The sequence below is a fragment of the Humulus lupulus genome, chromosome 3 (assembly GCF_963169125.1).
Source record: "Humulus lupulus chromosome 3, drHumLupu1.1, whole genome shotgun sequence".
Taxonomy (NCBI): domain Eukaryota; kingdom Viridiplantae; phylum Streptophyta; class Magnoliopsida; order Rosales; family Cannabaceae; genus Humulus; species Humulus lupulus.
In genome coordinates, this window is record NC_084795.1 from 208,944,231 (window position 1) to 208,965,904 (window position 21,674).

Sequence of the window (21,674 nt, forward strand, 5' to 3'; positions counted from 1 at the left end):
TAAACTTTCAGATAGGCAGACATCCCCCGCCTTAAGAATTTCAACATCCTCTTTACTTTTCCTCTGAATTATTACTGAACCGTAGTGTCCACTAACTCTTTATTCTTCGCTTTTATCTTACCAAGTCTTATGCCTTGTTACCTTAGCTGTACTCCAGCATCCAATACCGTGACTGTCTCATCAAAGAATACACCTCCTTTGATATTCTAAAAGTTGCACATTCAATGCTTAAACCCTTAACATAATTGTTAAACCCTCAGATTGCTATCCTTTCTGCAATCAATCAGTAATTCCACATATACTTCCCGTGAACTTGAAGGGGACTTACCCATACCGTTCTAACATTCTCTACTTAAGAACTTACCTGTGCTGCTGTAGCTTGAACCATTCTAGAATCTTTGTTACCAACTCCTTACACCTTACTCAGTACAAAATAAAAAATCATGAAATATCTCTCTCCTTGATTTCCAGCTGGTAACAACCAGGTCGTAGATCAACTCCTGGAGACATTGTCCCATCTTGTACCCAACATCAAACTTTTCATTCTTAACCGTTGATGCCAGCAATTCTCGCCATATAATGCTCTGACTACTCCAAGGTCAAATTTCTTTAATTGCTTCAAGTAATTCTTTCTGTCAGCCAGTGTCGTCTTCCACAACATTCCTGATACCAAATCTACCTGTAGCCCGACTCTATAATAACCCCAATCTTTCCTTATATACCTATACAAGTTTCCCACTAGTTAGCTCAGCTTCCATTCAGTCTAATTAAAATACTCGAAATGATATCCCTTATAATCCATGGTTGTCTCTTAACAGATCCATTTTCACTCTGCCTCATGTTGAGGCTTCCTTAAGACGAACTCTATTGTTCTCACTATCAACTTCTTAATTACTTGTATCCCAATTCATCTGCAAGAAGTTCCTTATTCCTCCTTAACAAATGCCATTATCCTCAGCTTCTCACATAGCACCCTTGAGGCAAACTCTCTATGTTTAACTCCCTCTCGGAACATTCTCAACACCGAGTTCCTCCAGCTCGTTACATGACTAAAACATAAAACATCCAGTTAAATACTCATCTTCGAGGAATCGACCTCGAACTTCGAGTGTAACGAGGTATTCTAGTCTTTCGTTCCCTCGCCATGGAAAATTCATCCTAACATACTGAGTTATTTCATTTAAAAGTCGTGCCCTCACCCGACATCCTCTCAGGTGGCATCCTCTCCCTCAGGTGCACACCGAATAACCTCCCTGGTTCCTGTCACCATCTTGATAACTACCTTTTTAATCATGCTCCTTTCCAATCACAAATTAGGTGCCCTAGCACTGTCTGGGGTCCTTCTACCTCAAAAATTGAGAATTTGTCCTTACTGAATTCTACCAATAGAAGCACTGTCTTTCACATCCCTTGCCCTACAGCACTCATTCTCTTTACCTCATTCCACAGATCTCAAATAACATGGCTCTCTCTGCTACTCAAATACCACCGAAGATCTAATACACTGGAGCGGCCCTGTCACCCTGAACCATTCCAGAATTTAATCCTTACATGGGTCATTATTCCCAACCACCACCACTTGCATAAACTCCCAAAGTAAGGTACCCAACTCCTTACCCTCACTAACATAGGTTGTCATTGTCTTATCATTTCAAATCAAGCTCATAGATTTATTAATCTCCTCATCCTTACAACTTCTTTTATCGAGTCCCCATTTGAGTTCTTTCCAACCCATCACACCAATATCTCAATCTGAACACCACTTTCAAGTATCCTCCTGTCACAAGTACTTAGCACAATCCTTTAGTTATGACCTTTCACCTCCATATAACCAAGAATGAAGTTAGCTTTGTCCATCCACTAAACAATTCCTAGGCAACCCAAACTTTCCTCTCCAACCAGAGGTTAACGACTCTTAAGCCTTCCAGTTACTATTCTTTATCTGTCTGTATCCTTATACTGTACCGATACCATTTACTCATATGCTAGCGGACATCTCCGGACTTTCAGGGTAGATGGAAATTTCCAACCCCAACTATCATCTGCAACTCTCCTGTATTACAATGCCAGGTCTACTTAACCATCCCGGATGCAAACAATCTGAGTTCATCCGCCACCGCTGACTAAACTTCTCCACCTTGAGGTTCACACTCCGAACCAAACCACATCCAGGTCCAAAAATCACAACATTCATACACACATAAAGCATATTAAGCCAAATCCACAATACCATACATTTAGCTACCCAATTATACCACAACTAGGTATACTCATGTTTCATTATGCCTCCTACAGGCCGATAAACAGATATTACATATGGATTCAATTTTAGACAGTTAACCACACACACTCAATATGCAAACCATTATCCCAATATTCATCCACATGCAATAGCAATGTTATTCAGCACACTTCAATCTCATCATGAAATAGTCAAGGGCCAGGCCCTATTAGTATCTCATGCATATGTTAACTCATTCATCATGCTCTATATATAAGATAAGCAGGAAAACAGGGCATTCAAATACATATTTAGACATATTAACCAATCTTACCAACCAACCTTGAGTTAAGCCTGTCACTGACTGCGTGTGTACATGTTCGGTCAATCTCCAGAACCAATAACCTTGGCTCGCTCTGATACCAAGTTGTAACGCCCTACTTCCTTAGAACCGTTACTAAGTGAGTTTAAAAACGTGCTTTCAACTCGCTAATCGAGGTTTTAAGTCAAACAGTGTAAGTAAGCCATAAACAAAGGAAAGACTTGAGAAATAGTAACTTCCATAGAAAATTATAAAAGTTTTACACTTGGGATCCCAAAATACAGTTTAGAAATATTTACAACATATAAACTAAACCAAGTCGGCTAGACGACAAAATCTAGGTTTATTTACAAGCATCTCCCAAAATCCTCTGGCTGTGGCAGCCAGGCTGGCCAAACATGTACACGCCGCCTCAAGCCTGCTGTACTCATGGTTGGTTGATATTCTCTTTACCCTTACCTGCACCACAAAGCATCTGTGAGCCGAAGCCCATCAAGAAAACCCACAAATAGATAACATATGCAACACATATATCAAGCATATAAAGAGCCCACCAATGGCTAAACACATACGACCTAGCCGTCCCAGGCATTTACCAGGACCTGGATTCGCGGACCACGCCATGAGGATATCCCAGGTATCCTTCTAGGGACTCGCCCTGGCAATTGCACTCCACGTGCTCAACGCTGCTCCCGGCCCCTTGCCACTCTCGGCCTTGCACTCAACGTGCCCAATGCCGTTCCCGGTCCTTCGCCGTTCTCGGTCTACACCATTCCCGGCTCAAGCCGACCATTCACATCATAATATACATAGCATAACAAGCAAGTATAGAATTCTAGCATAATCAGATAAAGGGCTACACCCCGCAATTCTAGCATATTGGGCTCGGCCCTGCATATCAATTCTATTCAAACACGTTGGGCTCAGCCCTGCACACAAGCACTATGGGAACAAGGGTTCTCTTATGTGAGTTCTGAGCTTTCTGAGCACCGATGCCCCGAGCACAGTCCTCTAGCGTGAGCCTCGCCGAAACCCTAGTCACAACACATTAACAATGTCCATCCATCAAATTCTAATCAAATAAATAACTTTGAGCCATAACCCTAACCTCCGGGTCCTTGAATTCTATCAATCCGGGGGATAAAATCCATCCCGAGCCTTACCTCTTGAGTTCCCAAGCCTAAAATACCCTTAAAACTCAAATTGGCACAAAGGACCGCAGCCCCACCCACAAGAGCCGCGTCTAGCCTCGAAACAGAGGCTAGCACCTCACTGACCCCCACACGGGCCGCGGCGTGCCCACCAGGCACCGCGGCGCACATGAGCTTCTCGGCCTCCCATGGCCGCGCGCGCACACGGGCCGTGGCACACCCCTCTTAGGGCCATGGCTCTCACCTCCGAACCCAGAATTCCTCATCAGTTTTCTACCTTTTCTTCAAGCCAATCCTCACTAAAACCAGACTAACAATCCTAGATAATTAACACCACCATTCCAGCTCAATAACAACACTAAAACCCCATTGAATCCTACTTCAAAACTCGGCTAAGGCACCCAAAAGTAGACCAAACTTGACCAACATGCAATCCTCAAAACCAGCAGAAATATTAAGACCAAATCTTAATAATTAGAACTTACCTCTTATTGAATTAAGCTTCTGAACTAGTTCTCCCTATGCCTCAATCTTAAAACTTCAAGTTCCCTTAGATTTCCCCAACTGAAAACCTTTAGCTTTAAGTTTATTTCCCTTAGGTTTCCCTTGAGTTTTCCTTAGAGAGTGAAAGAGAGAGAGGGAAGTAAGAACTATCTTCAGTTGGGAGGAATTATGAGTCGGTTTCTAAAGTTTCTAAACTATTCTCCTATTTTGTTTTACTTGACTTATGTCTAAAGGGTTACCTCAAGGCTCGGGGTACCAAAACGTCCCCGAGGGCAAAATGGTAAATTTCCCCAGTATTCCCGCCTAGACATTCTATCCTCAAATATATCTCCAAATATTTATTTTCATGTCCCGATAATCCCATAACATACCTAGTACCCAAATTACCCCTCGACTCACCCCGAGTCCGAATCTCAACCCCGTTGTGACTCTCTGGTTAAGCGCTCCCCAGGACTATCTCGGATCGTGCTGCACAGACATATCACATATATAGCATTTATCACATTCATGCCTCTAATATCCAGACGGGGCCCACATGCACATTTAACTTACTTAACATGCATCACTATCATATATTCACATTAATTCACCCATTAACATATTAAAGCATATTAAATCATTTATTGCCCTCCAGGCACACTAATCAAGGCCCTAAGCCCGATTAGCAAATTCTGGTCGTTACAGTTGGATGACTTGACTAGTTGGTGTTATGCTTCTGAGTTCTTACCTATAACACTTGAAGGTACTAAGAGTATGAAATCGCTATTTAAGAAATGCATAAGGTTTCAAACAATTCTAAACTTATTTGAAAATGGTTTTCATCTATCTATGTTGGAGTTGTGCGTTCTTGAAGGGTTGTATTTTAGAATTATTTAATATTTTAAAATTCCTCTTTGCCATAAAGGATATTGGCGGAACTTCTAAGGAAAACTAATAAAATAGAATGAAAGAAAATTTTAATTATATAAAAGTTTTGTTTAAGTTTTCTCGTGCTAACGAAAGGATTTTGCAATTAATTTTTGTTTAAATTAATTTTTATGATGTGTATGGTTTAACTAAGGACTGACAAAGCTCTTGGGCTCTACTATATAAAGTCATATTGAATAAGAAAATGACATAATTAAGCTGGATTATATTCATTTGTCACTATATTAGAATGGTCAAAATAGAAAAGAAATAGATATCATATTAGTTTAGCTTGAAATACTTATATAACACCACACAGGAGTCTCTCTCTTGTTTTCCCTATCTATATATTTGTTGTAATTTGTTATACTGCGAAATTTAGGCAAATCTATTGTAGTACCTCTAATATAAGCAAAGCACTTCCATGTCTTGTTTTCATGAAGATTTTATTAAGGCATATAAATTGTTTAAAAATCATCAGCCAGATTAAGAGGTTGAGAAAGATAGGATTTTGGAAATTGGAGGACACATTCAAGTTGGATGGATCAATGGAAGTTTGAACTTGACAATAGCCATTGGTAAGTTACGTTCATGAAAATGAATGAGTAATTTAACACATCTCATAAACATAATTAGGCAATGACTGTATTGAGTGTGTAATTCTGTTTTGATTACTTGTGAAGTGCTTGTTGATGCTCATAATCTCATCAAGGGGAAATGCAAGGTAGTCACCAAGTCGCCTCCCGCGAGGCCATCAAGTGGCGAGGCCCCCCCTGATCCGCGAGACCGCCCCGTCTCGCGAGAATGCCCTTCCGCGAGGCCACCAAGTCGCCTCCCGCGAGGCCACTGAGTGGCGAGCCCCCCCCCCCCCCCCGATCCGCGAGACCACCCCGTCTCGCGAGTGCCTTGTTCCGCGAGGCCATCGTAGGGGGCGAGGTACCTTATTTAGCGAGGCCACCCTAGGGGCGAGGTGCCTTGTTCCGCGAGGCCATCCTAGAGGGCGAGGCGCCTTATGTAGCGAGGCCATCGTAGGGGGCGAGATGCCTTGTTCCGCGAGGCCATCCTAGAGGGCGAGGTGCCTTATGTAGCGAGGCCACCCTAGGGGCAAGATGCCCTTGTTCCGCGAGGCCATCCTAGAGGGCGAGGTGCCTTATGTAGCGAGGCCACCCTAGGGGCAAGATGCACTTGTTCCGCGAGGCCACCATAGGGCGGGGCGCCCTATTCAGCGAGGCCCTTGGGCCACTCCTACCATGCCCATGCGCGGGGCCGAGGGAGGCTGCGAGGCCGCCAAGGGCGCCCCGTGCGTGGGGCCACGCAAGGTCCCGCGCGCGCGCCCCGGGAGGTCCACCAGCCCGCCATCTTCTCAAGGGGCCGGCACACCGTGATTTGATGCGCATGGGCCCAAGACCCCTATTCAACGCCACGGCCAATACGGACACCAAAGATCCCCTTTTTCACAACCTCAAAGTCCCTATGCTTAGTAGATCCAGAACGAGTCGAATGAGACATATTTGTACGATCGGGTACTAGGTACGGATGCCAAGGCCAGCGAGGATCGTGGTCCGTACGTCTACGGCCATGGGTCAGAGCCGACACCACTACCTCCTGCGCCACCACGCCTGCTACCACGCCTCAGGAAAGGGTACAGACAAGTAGTGGAGACATCCTCCTGACACCTGCTCCTGTACGGGATGTACAGCCACAACCTCTGAAGCCACTTCCCTAGTACAGTACGTTTGTACCTCTTGGTCCCCTGGACCACTATGTACCTAAGGCCGTTAGAGCCTACTATAAATTGAATTCCAAGGCCACTTGAAAGGGGGTTGGAAATTTGACTGTAGCAGAGAGATTAGTGTGAATGAGATACTGAATTCTCCATTGTTGTTATTCCATTGTTCTTGAGTCATTGTTCGAGTTTTCATAGCTTCCTAATTAGTGATTTCAATTCGATAATTTTTCCAACTTAACTTCGTTGACGAGTTCTCACCGTCAACAGTTGGCGCCGTCTGTGGGAACGTTAGTTTTAAGCTACTGTTCCACCATTATTTCCGACAAGAAGAAGATGCCGAGACGCTCGAAGCGACTACGGGAGACGCAGGAGGTCGAAGTTCACTTAAACGGAGTCCAGCTGAAGGCCTCCATGAAGGACGCTCCTCCACCCAGGGGCGTGGAGCCCCGAAAGACCCTGAGGTTCAAGGAGGAGACAGGGTGGCCTCATCACCGGCTGCTCCACCCGGAGGGAGTCCTCCCAGAGCACCACCGGTGCACGCTGATGAATTCCCTCCTCCGAAACCACCCCGGGCACTGAGCTCCGGCCGGCAAGACCCGGGCCCTTCTACCCATAGGCCGGACAAACACCCCCGGGTCCACTCCGTGAGCTCGAGTTCGAAGTCCCGATTTTACGAAGAGGAAATACGTGAGCTCCACCGTAAAAACCAAAGGTTAGAAACTACCTTGGAGAACATGCAAGAGGTCCTTAACGGCCTACTGCAGGGTAAATCCAGCATAACCTTACCCAAGGGAAAGGAGAAGGGCAAGGGTGTGGTGGAGACCACTGTGCCAGTGGATGATGGAAGAACCCGACACTCAACTAGCAACACCCCCCGCACGAAGCAACGTGATCACCCCGAACCGCCTAAGCAGGCCTAAAAGCCAACGCCGAGAACCACTGCTGCCCCTCGACGCGAGGATGAGGTCACCTCCAAGAGAACGCCCCCAGACTTGCGGGAGGAGATCAACAGGAAAAGGGCAGGCAAAGGGACCACACCCCCTGAGGCACCTCGAGAAGGCAAAGGAAAGGCAGGTCTTAGCCCGTCCACTCTAAGAGACTCCCTCAGCAAAAGGAGGCAAGACTTAGACACAGAGATGCGGAGCTTGCGGAGCAAGATTGTCACCGCGTCGGGTGGCCAGGCCTTTGAGGAAGAATTCGACCATGAGTCACCCTTCGTGCGAGAAATTCAGGCAATCCGGCTCCCTGCCAATTTTAAGGAGCCCAACATGACCCCTTACGAAGGGAGCACGGATCCAAAGTACCACTTGGATGCGTTTAACGATCTCATGAAATTGAGGAGGATTGGAAGTGGTGCCAGGTGCCATTGCTTCGCTGTTACTCTGAAAGGACCCGCCTACAAATGGTTCAAAAGGCTAAGGCCGGGGTCCATCAGGTCCTGGCAGCAGTTCTCTGACGAGTTCCTCCAGCAGCACCATGCCGTGCGAGACTACACGATGCCAGGCACCAGCTTAGCCAACGTGAAGCAAGGGGAAAAGGAGAGCCTAAAAAGCTACATTCACCGGTTCAATATGGAGGCCGCAAAAGTGGGGAGCCTGACGCGCCGGGAGTTAAAAATGGCCATCACTGCTGGGGTACTCCCAGGGAGCAAGTTGTGGGACAACATGCTGAAGAGGGAAGTCACCGACTTGGACGACTTCTATGAAAGAGCACAGAAGTACATCCGTGTGGAGGATGGCCACGCAAACCTGAAGGCCGGAAAGGAGGAGTCCCACACAAAGCCCCCAATTAACGACGGGCCGAATATAGCTAAGAAGAAGAGGACGTATGAGGGGTCGAGAGATGACCAGCAGAGGAAAACCAAGCGAGGGGGTGATCATAGGCCAGCGGCCTATACTTACTATACGAACCTCACTGACACCAGGGAGCATATTTATGTCACCAACGAAGATCGAGTGCCCTTCAAGAAGCCCCCACCAATGAGAAAGGATCGGTCCAAGAGGGACCCCAGTAAATACTGCCAATACCACAAAGACATTGGACACACCACGGAAGAGTGCATCCACTTGAAAGAGGAAATTGAGGAGCTCATCCGCCGGGGGCACTTAGGCCGTTATGTCAAGAAAGAAAGGCAAAGGCCAAAAAACGAGCCCAGAGCACCCCAGGCACAGGAGCGAGCCCCAGAAATACAAGGGGAGGTCCGCACCATTTTTGGAGGCCCAGGATTTGGAGGAGATTCTCGAAAGGGACGAGATAAATATGCAAGGGAGGCTCGACGAAGTCCGCCCCCCTGCGTCATGAGTTTAGAACAGCGACCCCCGAAGAGTTTCAAGGGGGAAAACGACTCAATAACGTTCACTGAGGAAGATGCACGGGGGGTACACTTCCCCCACAATGATCCGCTGGTGCTGACAGTCCAGTTGGCAAATATGCGTGTGCATCGAGTCCTGGTGGACAACGGGAGCTCAGTGGACATCCTATATCGCCCGGCTTTGGAAAAAATGGGACTGGGCATTCGTCACCTAAAGCCTTGCCAGTCGTCACTATATGGATTCACAGGGGATTCAGTGCAACCCCTTGGGATGATTGAGTTGACACTTACCATGGGGGAGCAGCCCCGCCAAACCACAATTATGTCTAACTTTGTTGTGGTAGATTGCGCATCAGCTTTCAACGCGGTATTAGGGAGGCCCTCCCTGAGAGAATTGAAAGCCATAACTTCAATATATCACTTAGTTGTCAAGTTCCCGACCCCAGGAGGGATCGCGAGTATGAAAGGAGAACAGAAGGAAGCAAGGGAGTGTTACAACACCTCACTCTGCACGCCTGCAAAGTCACGTGAGCCGATGGCCATGGTGGTACACGAGGCGATAAGCATGCCCGCAGGGGGTCCGCAGGAGCTGGACCCTCGGGTCGTGGATGAGGCAAGAGCAGAACCGGTAGAAGAGGTAGAGGAGGCTACGGTGACGGAAGAGCCTTTAAGGAAATTGAAGATAGGGAGAAGCCTACAAGGTGGCGTGAAAGAAGAATTGATAAGATTTTTGAAGGATAATCTGGACGTGTTTGCATGGAGTCATGAGGATATGGTGGGCATAGACCCCAGCGTAATGTGCCACCACCTGAACATCTCCCCAGGAGCAAGGCCCGTCAGGCAGAAGAGGCGGGCGCTCGATCCAACAAGGTACGCAGCGTTAAAGGAAGAGGTCGACAAATTGAAGGCCAACGGGTTCATCCGTGAGTCTTTCTATCCTGTGTGGGTATCAAACCCAGTACTCGTGCCGAAGCCAAACGGGAAGTGGAGGACTTGCGTCGATTTCACGAATTTGAATAAAGCTTGTCCTAAGGACAGCTTCCCACTCCCCAGGATAGATCAGTTAGTAGACGCAACAGCGGGGCATGAGTTACTAAGTTTTATGGACGCCTACTCGGGATACAACCAAATCCCAATGAACCCTGCAGATGAGGAACACACGTCATTCATTACAGACAAAGGGCTCTACTGCTATAAGGTGATGCCCTTCGGGCTCAAAAACGCGGGAGCCACCTATCAAAGGCTGGTGAATAAAATGTTCGCAAATCAGATAGGAAGGAATATGGAAGTGTATGTGGATGACATGCTGGTGAAGACCAAAGTAGCTGCAGAACTCAACAAAGACCTTGGTGAGATGTTTGACACGCTCAGGAAATATCGGATGAAACTGAACCCAGACAAATGCACCTTCGGGGTATCCTCGGGAAAATTCTTGGGCTTCATGGTCAACTCCAGAGGAATCGAGGCCAACCCCGACAAGATAAAGGCACTCATAGAAATGAGCCCGCCGAAGAATAAGAAGGAGGTACAATGCCTAACAGGAAGGGTGGCGGCCCTTAACAGGTTCATCTCGAGGTCCACCGACAAGTGCCTCCCATTCTTTGACATCCTCAAAGGGAGCAAAAAGTTCGCTTGGGATGAAAGATGTGAGGAAGCCTTTGTCAGGTTGAAAGAGCACCTGGGGAAGCCACCCCTGTTAGCAAAGCCAGAGAAGGGCGAGAAGCTGTACCTATACTTGGCGGTGTCAGAGCATGCCATCAGCGCAGCCTTAGTTAAGGGAGAGAAGAAGCAACAACAGCCCGTATACTATATCAGCAAGCGCCTGGTGGACGCAGAGAGCCGGTATCCAGAGATCGAAAAACTGGCCTATGCGCTAGTAGTGGCGTCGAGGAAGTTGAAGCCTTACTTCCATGCGCATACGATTGATGTCTTAACGGATAGTCCTTTGAGACAAGTCTTACATAAGCCAGAGACCTCAGGGAGGCTAATGAAATGGTCGATTGAGCTAAGTCAGTTTGATATTGTCTACACCCCAAGGGCCTCCATCAATGGGCAGGTGCTGGCAGATTTCATAGTAGAATTCACCCATCAACCGAATGAAGGACAGAGTGAAGGAGAGGCGCAGCCTGTTGTGGAGGATGAACTGGGAAATGTAGAGAAGTGGAGTTTGCATGTTGATGGGGCGTCAAATGAAGGAGGATCAGGAGCGGGCATCATGATGACTGGGCCCGAGGGACACAGAATGTACTGCGCAATCCGGTTTGGGTTCGAGGCCTCCAATAATGAGGCAGAGTACGAGGCGCTCTTAGCTGGCCTGCGCCTAGCCCAGGAATTGAAAGTAACGCGCCTCCATATTTTCAGTGACTCGCAATTGGTGGTATGCCAAATAAAGGGGGAGTACCAGGCAAGGGGGCCCAAGATGGCAGCATATTTAGAGAAGGTGAAGGGCTACCTGGGGCGAATGGTGGCATATACTATAGAGCAAATCCCCAGAGAAAAGAACACCCATGCCGATGCACTTGCAAAGCTGGCATCCACCACGGATGGTGACGTCTTGGAATCAATACCCGTGGAGTACTTGCCAAAGCCCAGCATCGGAGACGTAGATGTGCTCATGATCAGCGTCCCAAAGAAATCATGGACCGAGCCAATCAAGAAGTACCTGGAGGAAGGAGTCTTGCCTGCGGATAAAAACGAATCTCGGAGGTTGGTGTACAAGGTCGCGAGGTACGCCTTGGTAGATGGGGTCCTTTACAAAAGAGGATTCTCCATGCCTCTCCTGCGGTGTGTAGAAGGAGAGGAGGCGTTGAAGGTGTTACAAGAAATCCATGAGGGAGAGTGCGGCAACCACGAAAGTGGACCCTCCACGGCTAGGAAGGTCGTAAGACAAGGATACTACTGGCCTTCCATGGAGAAAGACGCGCAGGACTTTGCCACGAAATGTGACAAGTGCCAGAGGCACTCCAATTACCCTCGAAGACCCCCAAGCGAACTGACCAGCATGCCCAGCCCCTGGCCCTTCGCCATCTGGGGGATAGACCTCATCGACGCTCTTCCTACAGGTAGAGGTGGAGCAAAGTGCGCGGTGGTGGCAGTAGATTATTTCACCAAGTGGGTAGAAGCGGAACCCCTTGTGAAAATAACCGCTAAGCACATCACCTCTTTTGTCAACAAATTCATTGTGTGCCGGTATGGGGTACCCTACAAAATTATTTCCGACAATGGTACCCAATTTGAAGGAGGAGCCTTCGATGAATATTGTAAGAAAAGAGGTATAAGGAGGAGCTTCTCCGCAGTGGTACACCCCCAGGCCAATGGGCAAGTGGAGGCCATCAACAGGGTCCTAAAGAAGAACCTAAAGACAAAGTTGGAGAAGATGAAAGGAGCCTGGGCAGATGAGCTACCAAATGTGCTGTGGGCTTACAGAACCACCCCACGCACGACGACTGGGGAGTCCCCATTCTCCTTGGCCTATGGATGCGAGGCTGTGCTCCCAGTCGAAATGCGAGTCATATCCCACAGGGTGCATGCGTATGAAGACGAAGCCAACCACACAGCCCTGACCGAAAGCTTAGACCTCCTGGAGGAAAAGAGAGAAAAAGCCCAGATGAGGGTGGCAGTATACCAGCAACGCGCCGCAAGGTACTACAATTCGAGGGTGCGAGAGAGAACTTTCAGAATCGGTGACCTGGTGCTGAGGAAGGTGCTCCCAAACACACGAGACCCAGGTGCAGGAGTGCTGGGGGCAAATTGGGAGGAACCCTACCAAGTCGCTCAGTGCATCCCCCCAAACACTTACAAGCTGGCGCGCATGGACGACACCATCGTACCCCGGGCATGGAACGCGGAACACCTGAGGAAGTACTACCAGTAAGACGCCCGTGCCCACGGATAAAAGCACGAGTGCAGCACGCTGCCTTGGTATGGTAGGAAGAAATCAAAGAGGTTACCTAGATAACCTCCTAAGTAGGCGTGAGCCATTTTATTTTGTTTTATGTGAAAATCACCTATGTACCGTTGCAACTACGTGTATGAAACCATTATGTTACGAATATAATGAATGAAACCACGTATTATAAGTAAGACTGTTAGCCTCTTCGTGTGTTATTTTTTCTTCAATACCAGGGCATCAGCCAAAGTGTCCGCCGAAATAAATTTCACCAAACACTTGGGGGGCAGGACAGGGGGCGATAACACAGCTAGCAAGGGAGGCCTGAAAAGGACCCTCTAACGGAGGGTCTTGGAAAGGACCCCTCGCCCTCCTAAAAAAGAGGCTCCTAAAAAAGATCCTCTGATAAGGGATCTTGAAAAGGGCCCTCAATTAGGAGTAGCCTAAAAACGACCCCCTATGCATCAGGAGGACCCGAGAAGGACCGTAGCCCTAAAAAGGACCGTTCAATGGGAGTTCCTAGAAGGACCCCTTATATCGGGGCCCTAGACGAAGTTCCTAAACATAGAAAGTAGTAAAAAGACCTTGCAAGGCCTCCCCTGAGTTTACGAGGATTAGCTACCCTCGTAAACATCAAGGAGCCCAAAAGGCCTTACGAAAGAAAAATATATATATAGTGACAACACTAATAAGTCTGGAGCGGCTACCAAGCCGCCTAGCCAAAAAGGGTCCCAAAAGAGACCCTTGCCGAAATAGTACTATGCAAAAGGACGAGAGGGACGCCTCTCGCAAAGAAATAATAAGCGCGCGCAAGAAAAACCCAAAAGGATAGCTAAGACCCAAGGGGTCAAAATATCCTTACAAAAACCGCCAAGAGGCACCAAAAGAGGTCCCAGTGAACCCTCTCACATGGGATCCAAAGGACCTCCAGCCTGACAAATAAAAGAAGGGAACCAACCAAACCGCGTCATACAGGCATAAAAGGGCCTCAAATGCAGTAGAACAAGAAATAAACAACAACATCACATGTATTCATACATAAAAAAGAAAGGAGTTCTCAAGACAATACAAGGGTTACTAACAGAAAAGTAGCACTAGTAATGACGTTACAAAACAAAAAAAAAGGAGCGAAACTAGTTCAAGGCCTCCTGTAGTGGGCACTCCACCAGGCCGCTCGGGCAACAGCTTGCTCGCCAAAAGAGGAGAAGTCGAAGTTGGGATCCTGCTTCCACACATTGTAAAGAGCCCGGTCTATAGACTTGCGCTCGATTACAGCCTTCTCCGCCTCCAAGGAAGCGACTTTCTCCTGAGCCGACTGTAGTTCAGTCCTAAGGGCCTCAACTTCAGTCCCCTGTTGAACAACCATCTCATGCGACCCGGATGCAGCGGTCTAGGCCTCCTTGAGCTCGCGCTCCAAACACTTAGCCTTGCCCTTCAGCACCTTGATCTTAGCTTTCAGCTGCTCATTCTTCGAGTCCGACTTGGTGTACTTAGTCCGGGCTCCTGGACCTGGACTATGAGGCCGTCCCTCTCAGTGGTAGATGCGGAAAGGATGCCAGTTGAGTCAGCATGTCGAAGAAACACGATATAGACCTGCACAAGAAAACCAATGGCATCAGCAATAAGTAACAAAAAGAAGAACACAGATGCATCTATGCATAATACTAATCAACGCAAAGTGAAAAGCCTCACCCAGGCCGCAGCACACCTTAGCATCTCCCCGAGGTCTGATTGAGTCACGTTCCCTAGGCCCCTCCAGTCGGAGACAGGGAGACTCTCAGCTATTGGAACGAAACGCTGCCCATAAACTGAGGCCATCCTGGTCACCCAAGCCTCTGCCCCCACGCTAGGAGCATCTGGTTGGACTGGGCCAGACGACCCACTCGCCGAGGCAGGAGGAGGCGCAGCAGAAGAGAAAAATTGAGACTCTGGTGCATCGGCAGGGAGCTCCGCGAGCCCGACGAAATCAGCAGCCGGTATGCCGAGATCATGATGAATTGGAGGGAAGGCATCGCCGCCACCACGACCAGGAGAGGTGTAGCATCCTGCCGCGGCCTGCGGGCCTAGAGGGTGAAAGGCCGTGTCCTGGTCATGGGAGTCATGAGGAGGATGTCCCCTGGGGGACAGGGGGGCATCCTCCATCTCCACCTCAGCCTCATCTTCGTGCAGTGATGGCCCAGCCGGCGTAGCCACAACCTTCTTAGACCCGGTGATTGACCATAGGAACTTGGGGTTAGAGACCGGAGAAAATTGGTGGCGATTGAGATTCGTCATGGTAAATAGGACTGCTGCTTTCTTCAGGGCGGGGTCTGCTGCAATGAGTCTATTTATCGCCTCCGCCTCCGACCCGATGACCGAGGGATCAGCAAATTGCCCTGCAAGAACTGCACCAATATCAGTACAAGCGAGAGTGCAAAACGGTGAGTTCTAATAAGAAAAAGAAAAAGACCTGGATACTTACTAGGTTCAGCGCGAAAGCCTTCACGAACTGAAAGAGGCCCCTGTACCCAGAAAAACTCCTGTTTCCAGGACCCTGGGTTAGACACTGAACCATCTATCAAGGGTAGCTCACTATTGGCCTTCTGTAAGTAATAGAAGCCCTTGGAATTGTGCACCCCAATAAGGTTGTACAAGGAATGCACCTCTTGCGCCGTTGGGGCGCGTTGCTCATTATTCTTGAACCAAAGAAAGAGGCAACTTAAAGTCAACCAACTGTTGGGCGACAGTTGGAGAGGGGCCAAATCAAAATAGTTGAGAACCGCCACAAAGAACGGGTGTAGAGGAACGGTGCCACCCGCCTTCATAATCTGCTCACTCAAAGCCACAAAGCCCTTCTCAGGGCGGTCGGCCCGGCAGGTCTCCCGAGGAACATGCAGGGCGTATTCTGGAGGAGTTCGGTAGCGCTTCACGATGGTCTTCAGTTTGTTCGAAGACATATGGGACACTAGGCTGGACGCCAGTAGGGGGGCGTCGTCTTCTTCCTGGACGGACACCTGTCTGCGTACCTTCGACATATCTGCAAAATCAAAAGAAACATGTGAGGAAGAGGCAGAGCACTTAACCCTCCATTTTCTCTTCCTAGCAAGGGTTTTCCATCGAGGGAGCGATGGCGGAAGCGCTAAGCCAGGATCAACGGAGACTAGGGGCTGAGGAGAGGAGTTAATAGCCCCGTGATCTTCATCAGGTGAAGGGGGAGTGGGAGGTTCTGGCGGGATGTGTCCCTCCATAAACTCTAACTCCCACCGCAATTCAAAAAGAGCCGTCCTAAGACGCGCTATATGGTCACTAAGGCCCGGGGGTGAGGGTCCTCCGTCTCCCCTCGACACCGAGTCGATTTCGCTCTCTACCACCCAAATTTTATGCCTAAGATCAGCCATGCACTCGAGGTGGCGAATGCGGGCCTGCCTCAAAGAATCATAGTCCTGGTAAGGGCTGCCCTCAGGGGACTCGGGATCTGAAGACAGGTCGATAAACTCGGCCCTCGAGGGTATGTCGGACGGGCCCTCACTGGCCATGAAACCGCGTCCCGACAGCAAAAAAGGGGTCACGTTTAAACAAGGGGGATACTACAAAACACAAAGGAACAGGCTTAATACCCCTAAGTGCAAACGCCCTAAATGGACTACTACAAGGTATATGTATAACAAGAAAGAGGAGGGGCGCGCGTATGGTCAAAACAAGCTCGGGCTAACGTACCCCATCCCAAGTGTTGTTGGTGTGAATCCGATAAAATAAGTAAATAAACGGGAGAAGAAAAGAAAATATACCTCAAGCAATTGAAAGAACGAAGTCGGAGTCCAAGTAAGGTTGGAAGGCGAAAAGCACCAGAGCGTTGAAAATGCGCGTCTGCAAGAATTAATCAGAAGTGTGTGTTAGTCCAAAAATATACACACCAAGGAACTAGCTAAAAAAAAAATAAAAATAAAAAAAATGATGACAATGAAAGAATGGAAAAGTGATGAAATAATAGAGAAAGTGTGGTTGTGGGGGATTGAACCCTTTACCTCTTGAAAGGAGCAAGGGTCTAACCACCACTAAGCCAAGGAGGTAAGGTGTAAATATTAAGCCATGCATGAATGCCTATTTATAGGAACCAAGATGAATAGTCTACAAGAGCACCTTAAGGCCCTCTCCTAGACTAGGGGGGCAAGTGTTGATGCTCATAATCTCATCAAGGGGAAATGCAAGGTAGTCACCAAGTCGCCTCCCGCGAGGCCATCAAGTGGCGAGGCCCCCCCTGATCCGCGAGACCGCCCCGTCTCGCGAGAATGCCCTTCCGCGAGGCCACCAAGTCGCCTCCCGCGAGACCACCGAGTGGCGAGCCCCCCCCCCCCCCCGATCCGCGAGACCACCCCGTCTCGCGAGTGCCTTGTTCCGCGAGGCCATCGTAGGGGGCGAGGTACCTTATTTAGCGAGGCCACCCTAGGGGCGAGGTGCCTTGTTCCGCGAGGCCATCCTAGAGGGCGAGGCGCCTTATGTAGCGAGGCCATCGTAGGGGACGAGATGCCTTGTTCCGCGAGGCCATCCTAGAGGGCGAGGTGCCTTATGTAGCGAGGCCACCCTAGGGGCAAGATGCCCTTGTTCCGCGAGGCCATCCTAGAGGGCGAGGTGCCTTCTGTAGCGAGGCCACCCTAGGGGCAAGATGCCCTTGTTCCGCGAGGCCACCATAGGTCGGGGCGCCCTATTCAGCGAGGCCCTTGGGCCACTCCTACCATGCCCATGCGCGGGGCCGAGGGAGGCTGCGAGGCCGCCAAGGGCGCCCCGTGCGCGGGGCCACGCAAGGTCCCGCGCGCGCGCCCCGGGAGGTCCACCAGCCCGCCATCTTCTCAAGGGGCCGGCACACCGTGATTTGATGCGCATGGGCCCAAGACCCCTATTCAACACCACGGCCAATACGGACGCCAAAGATCCCCTTTTTCAGAACCTCAAAGTCCCTATGCTTAGTAGATCCAGAACGAGTCGAATGAGACATATTTGTACGATCGGGTACTAGGTACGGATGCCAAGGCCAGCGAGGATCGTGGTCCGTACGTCTACGGCCATGGGTCAGAGCCGACACCACTACCTCCTGCGCCACCACGCCTGCTACCACGCCTCAGGAAAGGGTACAGACAAGTAGTGGAGACATCCTCCTGACACCTGCTCCTGTACGGGATGTACAGCCACAACCTCTGAAGCCACTTCCCTAGTACAGTACGCTTGTACCTCTTGGTCCCCTGGACCACTATGTACCTAAGGCCGTTAGAGCCTACTATAAATTGAATTCCAAGGCCACCTGAAAGGGGGTTGGAAATTTGACTGTAGCAGAGAGATTAGTGTGAATGAGATACTGAATTCTCCATTGTTGTTATTCCATTGTTCTTGAGTCATTGTTCGAGTTTTCATAGCTTCCTAATTAGCGATTTCAATTCGATAATTTTTCCAACTTAACTTCGTTGACGAGTTCTCACCGTCAACAGTGCTCAAGATGATTCACAAACTGGATGTGTATAGGCTACTAAGGTCGCACCAATATAAATTTATGGTTTTTATATTTATATAAATATATATGATGTTGCTCATACTTGAAGTTGTGTTTTCTAATTTCTACTTGAAGTTTGATGTGTTTGAATTAGTTTTGATTGTTAGGCCATTCATTTCAATTTTCACATATTTTGGTCGTGTAATCAATCAAGGCCATTTATTTAATGATGAGTTGTATCAAGATTTGGCTAACTGAGTTGCTTTGATTTAGATATTTCTAATTCCTTTCTTGTGTAGCTCTTGATCTGAAACTGATTGATGTTGCTATTGTTGTGTTGTTTTTTTATTTTTATTTTTTTGGTGGTGTGTGCTCTGTAGCATTGCATTTAGTTAGCTTAATATTTAGCTCTTATTTTCTTGAGTCATTGCCCTTTTTTTGTGTAAGTGTTTATTTGTGTACGCCCCTTTTTTGGAGTGACTGTTTGTGTCTGCTGGTGTCAGTGCAAAATATTTGGCTAACTGTGAAAATTCTGAAGGAAAAAAAAAGAAATGGCCTGGAGAGTTTAAGTTTAAGCTAGTCTCTAGACCTTGCTGCCACATGGGGTTTTTGTTTGTGGTTGGCTATAATGCTCCACCTCTATCATTCTCTATCATGTAAGCTTCTCTTGTTTTCATCACTTCCTTTTTATGTCTATTCTTGACTGTTTCTCTTAAACTTTTCATGAAACTTAAGGAAATGCAAGGTTAGTTTATTGAGTATGTATAGTTTCTGAGCTTATTTTTAGAAGCTTGTTTGTCTTCTAGAGCTAGATAGTAGTTTAGGAAATACATTTGGGCATGGGCAGACCGTTCGTGTGACAGCCGTGAGCAGCGCCTCTTTCTTGGAGTGACAACCCAGGCGAACGGTGACAAATCTCTACAACTTTATATATATAATTCTTACTTTCTAAGCTTCATGGTAACTTGACTGTTCTATGCTTTAATTGCAGCCTTCAGCAACAGAAAATGGTCCTTATGATTATACTCGAAGTGGAAATCCTACACGAGATGTTCTTGAAAGGTCTGATTTCTTTTGTTACTAATATGAGTCAAAGTAATTGTTGTATAATCTCAAATATTGCTACTTTTTCCTTGTTCTGGGAGTTTTTTTTATGCTGAGCTTTATTCTATTTATAGCCTTTTGGCCAAGCTGGATAAAGGAGATCGTGCTTTTTGCTTCACTAGTGGAATGGCTGCTCAGTCTGCTGTAGCCCATCTTGTTGGGACTGGTACTTCCCTTTTCTTTTCCTTTTTCTTCTGTATCTTTAATTATTTATCACTATGTTGAAGTTACAGTATTTTCTTTTTAAATTTTTAAAATAATAAATGCAGCATGCATCAATATGGATATTCCAATGAATTGGATATATTTTTAATGAATTAAAGTGGATATATTCTTGTCTAACATATGAGATGGATTTGGGTCCTTCGGTTTATAAAATAAATTTACCATGAAGAGGTATCTCTTGGCTTGTGGATATTTTCTAATGACTAGGTTATCGTTTATGCCTTTATGGCCCTCGGTGGAATTTGTAGCTGCTGTCTTATTTGAATTTTTTTTCTTAAGATATAATAATGTAATTTTAGGAGAAGTGATTGTTGCTGGAGATGACATTTATGGTGGTTCTGATAGGTTGCTGTCAAAAGTAATTCCAAAGACAGGGGTCGTGGTGAAGTAAGTGCAGCTCATTTTTCAAATATATTATGAAGCCTCAGAGTAAAATATGAAAGCATCATGCTTATAATGTGTAGACGAGTTGATACAACTAGTTTAGATGAAATAGCATCTGCAATTGGTCCCTGGACAAAGCTTGTCTGGCTGGAGAGTCCAAAAAATCCTCGACAAATGGTTTCTAATATTCGTGTAAGATATCTAGCTATTATATTTTCTCATTCCTTTTTATTCTCTCTTTTTTAATGTTACTTCTGGTAAATGCTTAAAAGAAACAGAGAAGATAAACTTAAATTAATGCCCAAATATGACACTTGTACTCTTTGAATTATATGCTGTGTGTGGGTTTATCCTTTCTCAAAAGGCTGATGAATTACTTGGATATCTATTGTAACCCAGGTAGAGAATGATCTTTCCTGGCTGTCTGATATTTTCATAGACATTAAACTTGTTTTTGATAGAATCAATAAAAGAATTAAGTAGTTATTCAATTATTTGTTGCCAGAAATGTCATAATTGAATGATTTGGTAATGCTTTTAAAGTGCAATTATTTTTCTTTATTTATTTTGTGCATCTTCAGGAAATAGTTAAAATGGCTCATGCTCATGATGCTCTTGTCTTGGTGGATAACAGTATAATGTCTCCTGTAGTGTCACAACCTCTGGAACTAGGAGCTGGTAGCAATATAAAACATGAACTTTACATTCTACAGATTACTCTTTTTTATTTCCTCTATAAAACTGTTAGATTTTGATTCATTCATCTTTCATTCAGACATTGTTATGCACTCAGCTACCAAGTTCATTGCTGGGCACAGTGATGTGATGGCAGGTGTACTGGCTGTAAGAGGGGAAAGGTTATGCAAATGTTATAATTTATAACTTCAGACCCTTATTATAATTTTTTTTTTCAGATTAGCAAAAGTGCTGTACTTTCTACAAAATGCAAAAGGGTCTGGGTTGGCTCCATTTGATTGTTGGCTCTGCTTACAAGGAATTAAGACAATGGCTTTACAAATTGAGAAGCAGCAGGTGAAACTTCATGCTTTTATCACTTTATAATTTTCTTATAATCCTTTTTTACAACTGTAAAGCTCTGACTTGTTAAGGTCGTAATTATTTAATATTTAGTTCTTGTAGTTATGAATTATAGCCTGATCATTTATCATATACATTGTCTTGACTTCACATAACTAATTCAAAACAATATTGTAACTCTGTTATATGTACTTGAACTTGTGTTGTGCATCTTGGGTAAGTTTGAATTATGTTAGTAATTAATGCTTTACCTTCTAACTTAATATTTCAAGGCCGAACTTTTAAGTTTGCAAAATCACTTGAGATGAATAAAGTGTTGGCTTTGAGTTTGACATATATGCTAATTGCTTCAAAATTTTGCTCACCTTCCGCACTTACAATGCAGTTTTCATCTGTTAACAGGGAGTTATTACAAATTTAATTTAATCT

General features: G+C 46.8%; 1 protein-coding gene across 1 annotated transcript; it reads left to right on the plus strand.

The window, feature by feature from the left end:
* The first annotated feature begins 19,986 nt into the window (after positions 1 to 19,986).
* On the plus strand, positions 19,987 to 21,269 carry LOC133825360 (cystathionine beta-lyase, chloroplastic-like). The gene is made up of 6 exons (XM_062258315.1): positions 19,987 to 19,994; positions 20,103 to 20,210; positions 20,288 to 20,399; positions 20,789 to 20,885; positions 20,983 to 21,064; positions 21,122 to 21,269. Exons 1-6 carry the CDS (start codon positions 19,987 to 19,989, stop codon positions 21,267 to 21,269), a joined length of 555 nt encoding a protein of 184 aa, XP_062114299.1.
* Positions 21,270 to 21,674: the final 405 nt, after the last annotated feature.

Excerpts from the sequence above, each read along its gene's own strand:
- LOC133825360 (XM_062258315.1), top strand. Across the intron at positions 20,211-20,287 it reads AAGACAGGGGTCGTGGTGAA|ACGAGTTGATACAACTAGTT; the intron begins GTAAGTGCAGCT and ends TATAATGTGTAG. Across the intron at positions 20,886-20,982 it reads ACCTCTGGAACTAGGAGCTG|ACATTGTTATGCACTCAGCT; the intron begins GTAGCAATATAA and ends TCTTTCATTCAG.